Below are 15,228 nucleotides of genomic sequence, written 5' to 3'. Positions count from 1 at the left end.
CCTTTGCTACAGTGCGATTTCCACCATAATGTCCTCCAGCTGCTCCATCGTGGCAATGAGAAAGAATGCTTGCCATTTCTCCTTCAGGTACACATCTTCAAATCACCCCATTTGCGCACAGTTTAAATAAGAGAGGTTCATTCCAAAAATAACTTTTTACCTCACCTTGAAGCTTCCTTCTTTGATCATGAGAGAGGTCACGAGGTAACTATCCGCTGGCTAAATAATTGGCTATATCAGCATACCAAGGTGGTCTTTCAGAGATTTTAGCAATAGAGAAAATCTGCTTATCAGGGAACTCTTCTCTCACAGCAACTGTTTCAACTGGAGGTTTCTCAAGACGAAATAGATGATCGGCGACTTGATTTTCTGTGCCTTTCCTGTCTTTGATCTCCAAGTCGAACTCTTGGAGAAAAACACCTACCGCATTAGACGCGACTTGGATTCCTTTTTATTCAACAAATATTTCAAGGCTGAGTGATCCGTGTGAATGATCATTTTTCTCCCCACTAGGTGTGATCTAAACTTGTCAAAAGCAAAGACCACAACAAAGAGCTCTTTATCAGTAGTAGCATAGTTGACTTGAGATTCATTCAACGTTCTGCTGGCATAGTAAATTGGCCTAAACATCTTATCTTTTTTTTTGCCCCAAAACTGCCCCCACAGCTACATCACTGGCATCACACATTATCTCGAGTTCCTGGCTCTAGTCCGGTGTCACCATAATAGGGGCACTTACCAGCTTTTCCTTTATCAATTTGAATGCTCTTAAGCATTCCATATTGAAAACAATCATGGCATCCTTTGCTAGCAATGCAGTTAACGGTTTGGTAATGCTGGAGAAGTTTTTGATGAACCTCCTATAGAATCCCGTATGTCCCAAAAAACTCCTTATCCCCTTCACAGAAGTTGGTGGAGGGAGTCTAGCAATTATGTCCACCTTCTGTCAACTTCAATTCCCTATGTAGTAACTTTGTGGCCCAAGACAATTCCCTCTTTTACCATGAAGTGACACTTTTCCCAGTTAAGGACCAAGTGTGTGGCTTCGCAACGTTCAAGAATGAGCTCTAAGTTCTTTAAGCAATCTTCAAAGCCATCATGAAATCATCCATGAATACTTCTAGACACTTCCCATTTATGTCGGAGAATATAGACATCATGCACATTTGAAAAGTGGCAGGTGCATTACACAACCCAAATGACATTCTCCTGTAAGCAAAAATACCTGACGGGCATGTGAATATGGTCTTCTCAACATCTTCTGAGGCAATGGGTATCTGATTGTAGCCGGAGTACCCATCCAACAAGAAGTAGCAACTGTGTCCAGCCACTTTCTCTAGCATTTGATTAATAAAGGGTAGTGGAAAGTGGTCCTTCATTGTTGCATTATTTAGCCTTCAATAATCAATGTACATTCTCCACCCAATGATTGTTCTTGTCGGAATCAATTCATTATCTTCATTTCTCACCACCGTCATGCCGCCCTTCTTTGGTACAACTTATACTGGACTAATCTACTCCTGTCAAAGATAGGAAAGATCACTCCCGCATCTAGCAATTTGATGATCTCTTTGTGCACTACCTCCTCCAAATTTTTATTCAGCTAGCGTTGGGGCTGCAAGACTGGTTTGTTATTTTCTTCCAACAAAATTTTGTGCATGCAAATTGCTGGACTGATTCTTTCGATATCAGCTATACTCCAGCCAATGGCCTTCTTGTGCTTCTTCAGTAGTTCCACAAGCTTTCGCTCCTGTGTACCTGTCAAATCAGCATAAATATTCATAGGAAAAGTGTGAGTTTCAAGAACAGCATCTTTTAAGTGAGTGGGGAGGACTTTCAGTTCCACATTAGGTCTAGAATCCTCCTCTTTTAATTCATGCTCATCGACTTCTTGATCCTCAGTTTCAAGTGCTTCAGCCTCTTTCTTTATTGTAGGATCTTCATCCTCCACTATGCCATACTGAGTAATACACCTCTCGAGATTATCCATTATAAGCTTATCAAACTTGTAACTTTTAGCCAATTCTTCAACCACATCTATTTTGAAACATGAGTAGGCGGACGCCTCATCACTGGGGTATTTCATCATCCTCTTCATCTGGATAGCTCTGCCTGTACATAAGAATGGCCTCCCCAGAATTAGGGGTACTTCCTTGTTCACCTCCATATCCACAACAATAAAGTCTAAGGAAAATAAATTTGTCCACCCATACTAGAATATCCTCGATGATTCCCTCAGGAAAAATGGTGGTCTGGTCAGCCAGTTATAGAGATACCGGTATTGATTTGATCACTCCAATCTCACCTTCCAGTTTTCTGAATACAGACAAAAGCATTAGATTTATCGACTCACCAAAATCGCAGAGGGCCTTATCGAATTTTCCACTCCTCAACGAGCATGGTATGGTAAAGCTTCCTGGGTCCCCCCCACTATTGGGGAATTTTATTTTGTAATATGGCATTGCAGTGGGCATTCAACTTGACCACGGTTGTCTCTTCCAATTTTCTCTTGCTAGATAAAATTTCTTTCAAGAACTTTGCATAAACAGGCATCTGAGTGAGTACCTCCATGAAAGGAATGTTCACGTAGAGTTGCTTGAGCATTTCCAAGAATCGCCCAAAACATTTGTCAAGTTTTTCCCGCCTCATCTTTTGGAGAAATGGCATAGCTAGCATATGTCTACTTTGTTCAATCTCCTTTTGTAACCTACTACTCTGGCCTTGCTGATCTTCACTTTTTTTTTCTACTGGTGTCTTCGCCTGCTTACTCACCATCTCAGGTCTAGATTTTTCTACTGGATCAGCCAATGTTTTGCCACTTCTCAGAGATACAACTTTAATTGTTTATTTTGGGTTCTTTTCAGTGTCAGAGGGCAAAGTCCCAGGAGTCCTCTCAGATAACATATTTGCAATTTGTCCTAATTGTCTTTTAAATTTCGGATGGATGTTCCATACTCTCGGATGGCTGTGCCCGGAGTCTCAAAATTTTCATCTGATTTGTTTATGAATGCCTTCATGAGATCTTCTATACTAGACTAATTTGACTATTATGGCTGGTATTGCTGCCTCTATTGGTTCTGAAAACCTGGTGGTCCTTGACCCTGGGGTCTGGGATTATTTTGCTGCCATGAATTTAGGTTTCTGCTGGGTGAACTCCATGAAAAATCCAGATGTCTTTGACCCATAGTATTATAGTTGTTTCCACCTTAGCAGTTTCCTATATTAAAGTTTCCCACTACGTTGACTTCGTCGGCTGATGCTTGGAACTCGTGTGTAGGGTGTCCCAATCCACAAAAATCACATGCTATTTACGGCTCACTTTGTACCTTAGATAATGTCAGCTTTCTTATCTCCTTAGCCATGATGTCTAAATGGGCTTGCATAGATATGTTAGAGTCCACCCGGTAAACCCCAACTGATTTTCTTCTGTCATTACTCTGAACCGGTCACTATTTAGTATCCTCAGATAATTCATCAAGGATTAAGACAACCTCCTCTGGCGTTTTCTTCATTATTGGACCTCCACATGCAATATTAAGAGTTCATCGCGAGGACGGTGTCAATCCATCCCAAAACTCCTGGAGTTGCATCCACAAATCAATTCTATTATGCTAACACTTCCTGACTATCTCCTTGAATCATTCCCAAGCTTCAAAAACCGTTTCTGTCTCCTTCTCACAGAAATTGTGAATTTCCCTTCTGAACTTTCCTATTTTTGCAGCCGAAAAGTATTTGTCAACAAACTTCTTGGTCATATCTTCCCATGTCCTTATAGAACCTGCGAGTAAGTTGCGAAGCCATTGCTTCGCGTCATCCTTCAGTGAAAAAGGAAATCCCCTTAAGTAGACAACATCCTTTGATGCTCCATTGTATTGGAAGGTGTTCATGATATAGTCAAAGTCCATAAAGTTAGTTTTAGGATCTTCGTTCATCTTCTCTCTGAAACTGCAGTTATTTTGGATAGTTTGAAGCAAGCCTTGCTTCAATTCGAAGTTGTTTGCTGCTATAGGTGGAGGTCTGAAACTTGACATTCCTTGATTATATACATGCCTAGCAGAGTCACCCAATGATCTTCCCGGTCGGGGTACTGCATTCTCGAACTGGTCTTCAACCAAAGGTTGGTTTAGATTGAACCTTCGACCCCCATTTAGTTCGACTGTTTCGTCAGCAATTCTCCGTGCAGCTTCTTGTTATGCTGCCTCCCTTGCAGCTAAGTCTACTCCTTCATTGTCCTATTTGCCATAGTTCCTTGAGTTGAAGTTTGTCCCAAAGATTTTTCCGTTAATTCTCTTTCCTTTCTCAGATGTCACAGGTGTGTTTCCAATTCTGGTTCGTATGGTATCACTTCCCTTGAAGAGGATCGAGTCATACACCAGAGAAATCAAAATGTGTACCCCGCGCGCAGGTGAGAAAACGTGAATACACTAAAGTAAAATTTTGTTCCTGAATTAGTACTACAAATTATTTTTAACACTATCGATTGCCAATCCCCGTCAACGACGCCAAAATTTGACGAGTGCAAAACACACACTTAATTTATGCTCGCTAGTCAAGGATAATATAGATTAATTATCGTCTCCACAGGAATTAGAATTAAATAGTGTTTGAATAATCTCCAGTTGATTACTATCCAGAAAAACTAACACTTGATTGGATAACTATTACTACGATTAACTATTGAAGTTCAAGCAAATAACAATTTATCACTAAAATGAGCAAGTGAGCACGAAGAAATATTTATGAGGAAAATAAGGGTAATTGACTAGATAGGTGCACGATAACTGACTCGGGATCCAATTCTTGAGTTAGTTCACTCTATAATACGATCGATTCTTACGAATTCAACCGATTATCAAATTACACTTAAAGCTACTACTACTCCTTCGATTAAACACTAGTTCAGTAATTAACCCAATTGAAGCATGGTAAATAATTGCGAGAATAAAAATGATGTTTATGATCTAAAGGTGAATTTCTCACGAATATTCCCTATTTTCTCGTTCACTCAACAATTCAATAGGCTCCTTCGATTACCTAATTGAACCATAAAATTAAACTAGAGCATAAGATGTGCAGAAATTTAATATCAAACTTCTCTTTCTGTTAAGAAAATACTACATAACTCCACAATACAAATCAAGCTCCATCAATTAATTCTAGCAAGTATCAAGAATCGAATCCCTAATCAAGCTATTGAACACCATATCTATCAATACCCAAATGGAAATTACTCCATAACAATGGAGTAGGATATCTCAAATAAGTTTAAGAACAAAGAAAACATCAATTCTAAAGATTTGATACAAACTCTCGTATTGTACCGATTGTAGGTTGAAATCTTGAAAATTCTTGAGTCTTCTCCCTTGGTGGCTCTCCAATCTTCTCTAGCTCAAACATTCCCAAAAATCCTCATCTACCCTCTTTTTAGACGAGTTGGGCTTCATATAGGTCCAAAAGAATCGCCTCCGAAATTACAAAAATAGGCTTGGAAAATTTTTCGGACAGGATGTGCACAACCGCGCACCTGGGCAGGTGATTGTGCACCACGTGCGCGACCGCGCACTGACCGTGCACTATGGGTATTCTTATATTTCACTTGCGTGCCCAGGTGTGCGACCGCACCTGGGTAGCTTCCTGCTCCATTCTTCGCTCCTCTTCGCTAAGTGCATTATTGTCCGTTAATCCTTGATTACGATCCCAACTTAATCCACGGGCTTTTACTCAGACTTCAAAGCTTCATAATAGCTCAATTAGTTCCACAACCTCATCGTAAATCAGAGTCGCTCCTACAAAGCATAAAACACACACTCAGTGCAAAATAATATCATTTAAAGCTCAACACTACTAAAGTGCAGCGAATTAGAGTGTAATTAATGGCCAAAAAATGCAATTATAGCCTACCACCAGTGGACCAATCCAAATTTTTATTAAATGACTTCAAATTTTGTATACAACCTCCTTATACTATTTCTAACAAGTCTAAGCAACATTTACTCCAAATTTCTCATAAAGCCAAAATTTAAAACCACTTATTTAAGCTTGTTCAGCAATGGTGGATTATCTTTAACATTTAATTTTTACCACCAAAATAGATTTGGCTTGTTGAACTAATTTTTGAGTCGCAATTACTAATTCAAAGATTAACTTAAAGGCTTGGGTATCTTTTAAAAAAAATTAAATAGTAATTTCGAGAATCTATTTGGAGTTGAATGTTGAATCTTAGCCTATTATTTTTGGATTACAATTTTACAAAGTTAAATATAGGCCACTTAGTTGTAATGTATGTGTGTGAGTTGTATTTATATATAATTCCCCTACTTTTTCCCAACATACATATAAATATTGCTCAATATGTTCAAAGGTGTGTAACTAAAGAGTCAATTCAAGTAAGCGGCATATTTTATAAAGAGAAAATTCGTAAATTGGTAACAATAGGTTGATATACTAGTAAAATAAGAAAAATATTATGAAATAAAAGCAATTTAGTAAAACATGAACAAGAAATGGAGATAGATAGAAGGAAGAGATTTTCTTCTTTAAATTGTGTATCTTTTCTTATCTATTACAAGGCATTTATATAGGCATGAAAAGTGAAGAATCACTATTGTAAATATGTCATTGAACATGTCATTAAGCATTTGAGAGGAAGATCATGGAGCTACAATCCTAACTCCATAAGTATTAGAGTAGTGTGAGTTATGAAAATAATGGAGAAAAGTAGACATCCACCATAAATTAATTTTTCTTATAGCACTCCCCCTTGGATGTTCATAGATAATGTGACTCATTAAAACCTTATTAGAAAAAAACCTTATGGAAAAAAAATTCTAGTGAAGGAAAATGAGTACACATATTTAGAAATATACTTTTTGGTTGCCTCGTTAAAAACCTTGTACGGAAAATCCATTGGGACAAAACCTTGTAAGGGAAAAATAGTACAACGCATATTAACTCTCCCTGATGAGAGCATCAATTCGCATCACAATCTTGTACACTAGTTTCTTGAAGGTTGACGTCGGTAGAGATTTGGTGAACAAATCAGCCATATTATCACTTGAACCAATCTGTTGCGCATTGATATTACCATTATTTTGAACATCATGTGTGAAAAATAACTTTGGTGAAATATGCTTTGTCCTATCTCCTTTTATAAATTCTCCCTTCAATTGGGCTATGCATGCTGCATTGTCTTCATACAAAATTGTGGGTAGTTTATCACACTTCAAATCACATTTGTCTCGAATAAGATGTATTATAGATCTCAACTATACACATTCTCGACTTACTTCATGATTACCAGTTATCTCATCATGATTAGATAAATAGCCACGGTTGATTGCTTAGTCGATCGCCAAGATATGACAGTGCCTCCACATGTAAATATATAGTCTGTTTGAGATCGGGCCTTGTGTAGGTCAGATAAATACCCAACATCGGCATAACCAACAAGATCGGGATTGCAATCATTTCCATAAAATAAACTCATATCGGTAGTCCCTTTTAGATACCGTAATATGTGTTTGTTTCCATTGCAATGTCTACTTGTAGGAAAAGAGTTATATTTTGCTAAGACATTAACTGAAAAAGTTATGTCAGGCCTTGTAGTGTTAGCAAGATACATTAGTGCACTAATTTCACTAAGATATGGTACTTCAGGACCAAGAAGCTCTTCATTATTTTCATGAGGTCGGAATGGATCTTTATTTATATCAAGTGATCTCACAACCATCAGGGTACTCAATGGATGTGCTTTATCCATGTAGAATCACTTTAAAACCTTTTCAGTGTATGCTGATTGATGGACAAAAATTCTATCTTTCATATACTCAATTTGTAGACCAAGACAAAATTTTATCTTTCCAAGATCTTTCATTTCAAATTCTTTCTTTAAACAGTCTACTGCTTTAGGAAGTTCCCCAGGAATTCCAATAATATTTAAATCATCAACATACATGGCGATTCTAACAAATTCAGATCCAGATCTTTTTATAAAGACACAAGGACAAATTGAATCATTCTTGTACCGTTCTTTCAACAGGTACTCACTCAGGCGATTATACTACATGCGCCCTGATTGTTTTAATCCGTATAAGGATTTTTGAAGCTTTATTTAATAACTTTCTTGGAAACCTTAATATGCTTCAGAACAATTTAAATCCTTCAATGATTTTCATTATACGCATATCAAGTTTTTTCATGTATTGCCAGATTAAAACCTATAATGACTACATCCACCACAGGAGAACATGTATCTATATAATAAATGCCAGGATATTTAAAATCTTCTTGTGACACAAGTTGTGTTTTTGTCTATCGACTTGACTTTTTTCGAACAAGAACACATTTATACCTCCACTGACTTTATATTTTCAGGTGTTGGGATTATCCTTCCAACTTCATATTTTTCAGGTAAAGTCAATTTTCATTGCGTATTTTTCATTTGGCCAATCATTTATCTGTCCAAATTTCATGACAGATTTGAGCTCAAGATCCTCGTCAATAATATTGAATGCTATATTATATTAACAATATCGTCGACGATCATTTTATGTCGGTTCAATTATTACCCAATAAAGACATAACTTAATTAGATCTCTTTATCTCATTATTTTCAGGTACCTGAGCCTCTCCCATGAGGTCTTATGAAGTGTTATGTCGTGGTGCTCTTCTAGAGCAGTTGCCTCCTTATTATGACAATTTTGAACATTTGCTCATATCCTTCTTCAAGGAACATTAACTTTGGAACCGATTAGTCTATTACGCTTTATGCGTGCCACAAAATCTATCCATCAAGGACGTTATTATATTTGGAGCATTAGCAGCTAACGGTGGGCATAATACCGATCGAACCGAAAAAATCGACAGAACCGTAAACTTCGATTTTTCGGTTTTTCGGCTTATTCAGTCGGTTTACGGCTTATGTTTTCTATAATTTCGGTGTTCGGTTCGGTGCTCGATTTTACAACTTCGATTTTCGGTTAAACCGAAAAACCGAAGTTTTTATAGAGGACATAGTTTTCTCGATGGGCTACCCACAAATTGGGGGAAGCATATGGACAAAGTGAATCAGTTGTTTTCAAAGATTCCTCATTACAATAAGATGTCAAGACAGTATGAGCTAGATTTTAGAGATAGAGGAAGAGCAGGACTCAGAATCCAGAGCTCAGTTAAGAACTTTCAAAGCTGTGCTGCACACTGTAAATGGAATTTCTGGAGCCTTTTGTTGTTCAACCTCTGAACCGCAAGTCATTGAATTGACTAAGTGTGTTCAACAATTTTTTCTGTAAGGAATCACGTGAAGTGGAATAGGAATCATTATCCATTGTTCAAAATTGACTGAATTGAACCGAAAATAGACCGAACCGAATTAGCAAAAATCGAAGAAACTGAACTAATTTTGGTTCGGTTATTGGTGCACCAAATAGAAAACCGAAAACCGAACAAATCGAACCGAACTTTATAAAAACCGAACCAAACAGGCCGACGCCCACCCGTAATAGCAGCTGAAATATGACATTTAACTTTGGGTCAGCAAATGTGTCTGGCAATAATTTGCAAATGAATTACCACTTGAACTTCAAGTTCATATTTTCTTGTACGAGGATCTATATGTATTCATAATAATTCATTCCACGTATTATTTTTTTAGTTGCCCATTTTCTCCCCCTAATGTTTGAATAACCAACACATATCTCCAATCTTCTTTGGTGACCCATCTTTGCATTGTGGTGGAACAATTAAATCATATATCACATTCATATTTCTAGATAGAAATTATTTGGTTCCTGACCCTGAACCAATTGTGATAGGGAGAATATATCATAACTTGGCTAGATGCGTACAAGTGCTGTTGTATATTAAATAATACATCACATACCAAATTTCGTTTTGGGAGTTTTGTTCTCATAATCAATGATTTTAGCTATAATTGGAGGCATACAATTTCTGCTAAACCAACTTGAATTTAAACCAGTATTATCAAGATAAATTATCATAATTTATATTCTGGAATTTTGCTCTAATAATTTGAGCAAGCAACCTTGCAAAAGTCAAATTGCAAGTTGATAACAAATGCACACGTGACCATAGAAAAGATGCATATATTAAAATTATATTATAGTAAACGGTCCACATGGCAGGTCACTGGGCCCATATATTTATCACCTTTTATTCTTCTAGAAATCAAGGGATTCAATCTCAACCTTATCTGGTATATCATGAGAATACGCAACACAAGAGAATTCTTGAAAAATCTTCTATTTTTTCAATACATGCCAAGTGAATTCTCAATTAATTTTCGCATCATAATTGAATCGTGATGGCCAACCGGTCATGCCAACTAATATTTGTTTCAGTAAACCTCTAGTTTACTTGTGGCTTGTGATTGCATCATCATGCTTATACTTGTGTAGTACAAATAGAAGAAAAATCAGGTAACCTTTCATATTTACCCGGTATGATTATAGTAATATAAAGATATTTAATCTTCTTTTCATTTATAGTCTCAATATGCCAACCACTTTGGCTAATACATTTGAAACTCAAAATATTTCTTTTGAGACTTACTAAAATATCAATGTCATGAACAATTTCATTCATCTGGGTAGTAACAAATTAGTTCTTCCGGAGCTTTTAATTGATCTTTTACTGCAAGATCTTTTATCACAATATCCATATAGTGAATGTCTCTTTCACGGAGAAAATCATATCATAATAAATTGTCATGGTAAAAATCATCATAAGCAAAGTCATTTCTTGCTTTAATTTTGCCTTTAATAACTTTTATATGGCATGCCAAAATATTTTTGGCGTATCACATGTACGCGACCAATGACATATTCATATAACCACACAATAATATTTATTCTCTTTATTTCACTTAAACCTTCCTTAGAGGTGAGTTGTGTGATATTCATCCAATCATGCATTGTATGTCTTTATTAATTACTTTTATCACATATTGCCACATTCACCTTTAGGAATGGGTCTGCATTCTCAATGCTTATCACAAGTCACATTCTCTTCAAGAATGGATCATAATCAGCGGCGTGCTTTATTATTTTTCATACCAATTTGATGGTAAATATTGCCTTCACTCTTTGAAAGACTATTTTGAGAACCCTTATTGTTCTCCTTTTTATAATCATGGTAATGACTATTATTATTTTGATCTTTGGAACGCCCACGTTCATTGGTCAACCACTTGTCTTTATTTATACTTATTATGCGCCACTACCACATTCACTTCAAGAATAGAGCAAATCAAATGGGACAATCTTCATGCCTTTTTCATGAAAAATATATTATTTTTCTTTAATCATCATTACGTCATCAACTCTTACCCATATAAGGGCATACTAGGCCATAATGAGTTGGGGATCAAACCCAATTTTTATAATCACGGTGCACCGGGACTCACACCCGACGCCTTACCCTCATGGTGCATTGGGATTTGAGTCCACCGTCTTATCCTTATATAATGTTTATCACAAATTGTCGGATTCACTTCAGGGAATATAACATAATTTTACATAGACATAAATTCAAACTTTAGTAAGTTCAACATATTAAACACTATGATAAAAATAAGTAAATTAAAAATGATAAGGAATATTATCAACGATAATTTTGATTTAGTAAAACTCATGTACTGATATACTATATGTAAACTTATCAAAACATATTATTTAGATATAGTACTATATATCATGAACTACCATTTCATTAACCATAAATTAATCCAAAGTGTAATGAGATATGTTCTCTTCCAGAAAAAAAAAGAAAGCTTAATCATTGTTACTAGCATATTCTGTATTTACACAAAATATATCCCAATAGACTAGCTAGATATAAACCTTGATGATATTACCTTATCTAAGTATTAGTTAATGCACACTGCATCTAGTAGTAGATTAAATAAATAATTTTTAAATTATTGGTTCATACATATGAAAAACAGTAAAGACTATTGTAATTAACACATAGCATTTCGTGCAAATAAAAAGCCATGGAAACCAAATGACACATGCATATGACTAGTAATTTTGAACAGAACTAAAAAGAATTAAAAATATCCAGCAAGCTAAGTCATCTCACTATTCTTGCAAAAGAGAAATCGTTCATATCTGGATTGGAAAGAAATTGACTTACTCTTTTAGGAAGGAGATAATATCTTATAGAAATAGATATCTCAATTGGTAAGAGTATCGTGTTGATAACGTGTTATGAAATAAAAACAATTTAGTAAAACATGAACAAGAAATGGAGGTGAGAGAAGGAAAAGATTTTCTTCTTCAAATTGTGTATCTTTTCCTATATATTACAAGGCCTTTATATATGCATGAAAAGTGAAGAATCACAATTGTAAATATGTCATTAAACATGTCATTAAGCATTTGAGAGGAAGATCATGCAGTTACAATCATAACTCCATAAATATTAGAGTAGTATGAGTTATGCAAATAATAGAGAAGAGTAGGCCTCCACTATAAATTAATTTTGAAAAAATGTTATTGAAAAATATTTGCGGTTGTCTAGATCTCTGTTTTAAAAGGCGTTTCTGTGGCGAGCCCGGGGCGAGGCGTACCAAAAACGCCCCGGGGCGATGGTGTGGGGCGAAAGTCTCAAGAGGTGTACGCCTCGCAATTTGGGGCGTACGCTCGGGCGTTCGGGGCGTACGCACGGGCGTTCGAGGCGTATTTTTTTAGTAAGGAGTAAACCCCAAACACTTTTTCAAATTAAAATAAAATTTGTTGAATTAGTTCTTCATATAATACCCAAATTCTCAAAAGTTAGTTTGGTATTTACTCAAAAGGTTTAAAAATGAACTCAAAAGTAAAGACCTTTTTTATTGATTTAAGCCCTAATTCATGGTTTTCCCAATTTTTTATCTTGTCCGCTAGTCTGCTAATATCTCTCAAAAGTAACGAATATTTAATTTTTTTTACAAATACAAAGAGAACTACATTCTTCTTCATAGTAGCAAATTCAAAGTTCAAATTGCAGGTTAATCATCTTTTTTGTTCCTGCATATAAAAAATTTTATTCTTTTACACTCAAATTACTTGTGCTTGTAAATAACGTATAATAGATTATTTTGATTAGTTTTTTGTGGGGATGGAGCACACATATATCTAGTTTTTTTCAATTTTTATTTAATTTTACATGTTTATAAATATTTACTATCATTATATTATTTTATAAAATATTAAAAATTAAATATCCATGGGGCTTACGCCCCGCGCCTCGAAGCTTACGTAAAACGCCCTGTCTTACGCCCACGCATTTTAAAATACTGGTCTAGATAACAAAGAAATGCTTGGTAGAAATTGATAGACCAACGTACAAAAAGCAACGCCACTTTTTCTTTCTTCCCAGAAAAGTGCCAAAACTGTTTAGTTCATAAAAGAATGTGGTTTTTGTTAGGATGGATACTACAACAACAATAATTCAGGATAATTTTACTATTGAAATCTGGGAAGGATAATGTGTATGCAAATCTTACCTCTATCTTGGGGTAGAGAGACTGTTTCTGATAGACCCTCAACTCCCTCCCTCCAAGAACTTCCCACCTTACTTTTGGGGTGACTCAAACTCACAACCTCTTGCTTAGTATTAATGTTGTTCAAAAATACTTACTCACATGGTTCATGTGTATTTAATATTTATTTACATGAAAGAGATGTTAGGTATTTATTGATTTAATAACGTGAATAAATTTTCCGATTATATAATCAAGTCCAGTCCGATTGTCCGGACCTAAAATCCAATTTCAATTCAATTAATAGTAGCATAGCTAAGGACGAACGATATCTAAAACCATATCCACTACCGCGGGTCCCATGTTTGATGTTCCCAGTTACAGGCCATAAGCGGAAACAGCTCGACATAAAGCGTGCATGACACCACCACAATCTAACGACTTGTAATCTTTGCGTGAAGGACACGCTCTCTTTCGAGGTTGGAGAATAATAGACAACATTACAAGTGTCACTATCTTTTCTAGGACCTTCTGCCTTACATTTCTAGTGAAGAAAAAGCAGCTTTAACGAACGGATCTTCGCCTTCGAATATACCACTTGGACCGCTCTCACTGCAGACTTTCGAAATATAAGATATTCGGAAATTATTTTAATATATTTTTTGTTTTTTCGAAAATTTTGTCACCGATTTTGTCAATTATTAATAAAATTTGTAGCGTTGAATGTGATAAGGCTCCGACTCCGAGTCCTGGAAACTTGGCAACGTGGCACGTGTGGTCCATCTGCTTCACGGCGTGGCGGTTGCTATCAATCAAGTTTGAGCAACTTTATCAAAGCAACTTCCTCTTAATTTTGGTTGAAATTCAACTCTAAATTTTTATCCGTGGGTTTTGCTCAAAACGAAGCTGAGGCTCTCTGATTTTGTCTCTTTTAAAGAATGGCAAGTCCTATGGAGAAGGAGATTCATAACATAATTAATGATGAAATTGTGTCGGTGGAGCTTCCTGCACCTCCTTCCTGGAAAAAATTGGTACAAATTTTATTTTTTCAGCTTTACCTACGTACCAGCTCTGTTATTTTACTTGAGCACTTTCAATTTCTAGAGTAATAGCATTAGAATTTTGAACTTTCTGTAATTTTCTGTTTTTTGCTTGCCTCAATTCATGTACTATAGTTGCTTGAACGTTTCTAGGTCTTGCTTAGCTTAACTACTTTCTGTTAATTCTTAGTGTTTTGGTTTCCATAATTCAGTAGGACGAAGCTTAGCTCTGTTTCCAGTTTTTTTTTCGTTTAAGTTGAATTTGCTAACGGATTAAAGGTAGATTTTTCTCTGTTTGTTTGTGGCAGAATTGGGTTTAAGCGGGAGTTTCATTATTTAAGTAGTAACGTCTTCAGTTAGTAGCTTGGATTTTGTATTTGGTCTTGATTAGCTTGCTTCGTTCTGTTAATACTTGGTTTTGTAGAAGACAATTTAGTTAAGAGGAAGATTACCGCTATTCCAGCTTAACTTAATTTTTTTTCTTTTTTTCCCCATTAATTTAAGTTGGATTTCAAAAACTGTTAGTACCAGACTAGTGGATAGCTGCAAATGGGAAAATTTTGTTGTTTAGTTGAAGAATTTAAAAGTTTAGGCAGGAAAAGCTTGTCAGCTAAATGAAAGGTTTCCAAGGTAAATTGGTATAAGACAGAAAGGGGCAAGGGAGGGTAGGCAGATACACGCGGGAGCCTTATTAAATTCTTGACACCA

General features: G+C 35.9%; 2 protein-coding genes across 2 annotated transcripts in view; one reads left to right on the top strand and one right to left on the bottom strand.

Moving 5' to 3' along the window:
* Window positions 1-208: 208 nt before the first annotated feature.
* On the bottom strand, window positions 209-1,379 carry LOC142175730 (uncharacterized). Its single transcript, XM_075242711.1, has 4 exons — window positions 1,226-1,379; window positions 1,003-1,085; window positions 740-860; window positions 209-447 (listed from the first exon to the last, which is right to left on the bottom strand). The coding sequence occupies exons 1-4, from the start codon at window positions 1,377-1,379 to the stop codon at window positions 209-211; spliced, it is 597 nt and encodes a 198-aa protein (XP_075098812.1).
* Window positions 1,380-14,052: 12,673 nt separating this feature from the next.
* The window catches only part of LOC107832181 (uncharacterized), a 12,871-nt gene continuing 11,695 nt past the window's right edge, over window positions 14,053-15,228 (top strand). The window contains exon 1 of the mRNA XM_016659994.2: window positions 14,053-14,511. Coding sequence (XP_016515480.1) covers window positions 14,419-14,511 — 93 coding nt within the window. The 5' untranslated portion in view covers window positions 14,053-14,418. The remainder of the gene's footprint in view (window positions 14,512-15,228) is intronic.

Source organism: Nicotiana tabacum, chromosome 22 (assembly GCF_000715075.1).
Source record: "Nicotiana tabacum cultivar K326 chromosome 22, ASM71507v2, whole genome shotgun sequence".
Taxonomy (NCBI): Eukaryota; Viridiplantae; Streptophyta; class Magnoliopsida; order Solanales; family Solanaceae; genus Nicotiana; species Nicotiana tabacum.
Note: the sequence above shows the minus strand (reverse complement) of the source record. Positions and strands in the feature narration are given on the sequence as shown.

What these genes read in the sequence shown, in the direction of transcription:
- LOC142175730 (XM_075242711.1), bottom strand. Translation starts at nt 1,379, where the DNA reads ATGAAGGACCACTTTCCACTACCCTTTATTAATCAAATGCTAGAGAAA. An exon ending in CATATTCACATGCCCGTCAG is followed by an intron (nt 1,086 to 1,225) that starts GTATTTTTGCTT and finishes ATGGCTTTGAAG; the next exon opens with ATTGCTTAAAGAACTTAGAG. An exon ending in AATTGATAAAGGAAAAGCTG is followed by an intron (nt 448 to 739) that starts GTAAGTGCCCCT and finishes TTGAATAAAAAG; the next exon opens with GAATCCAAGTCGCGTCTAAT.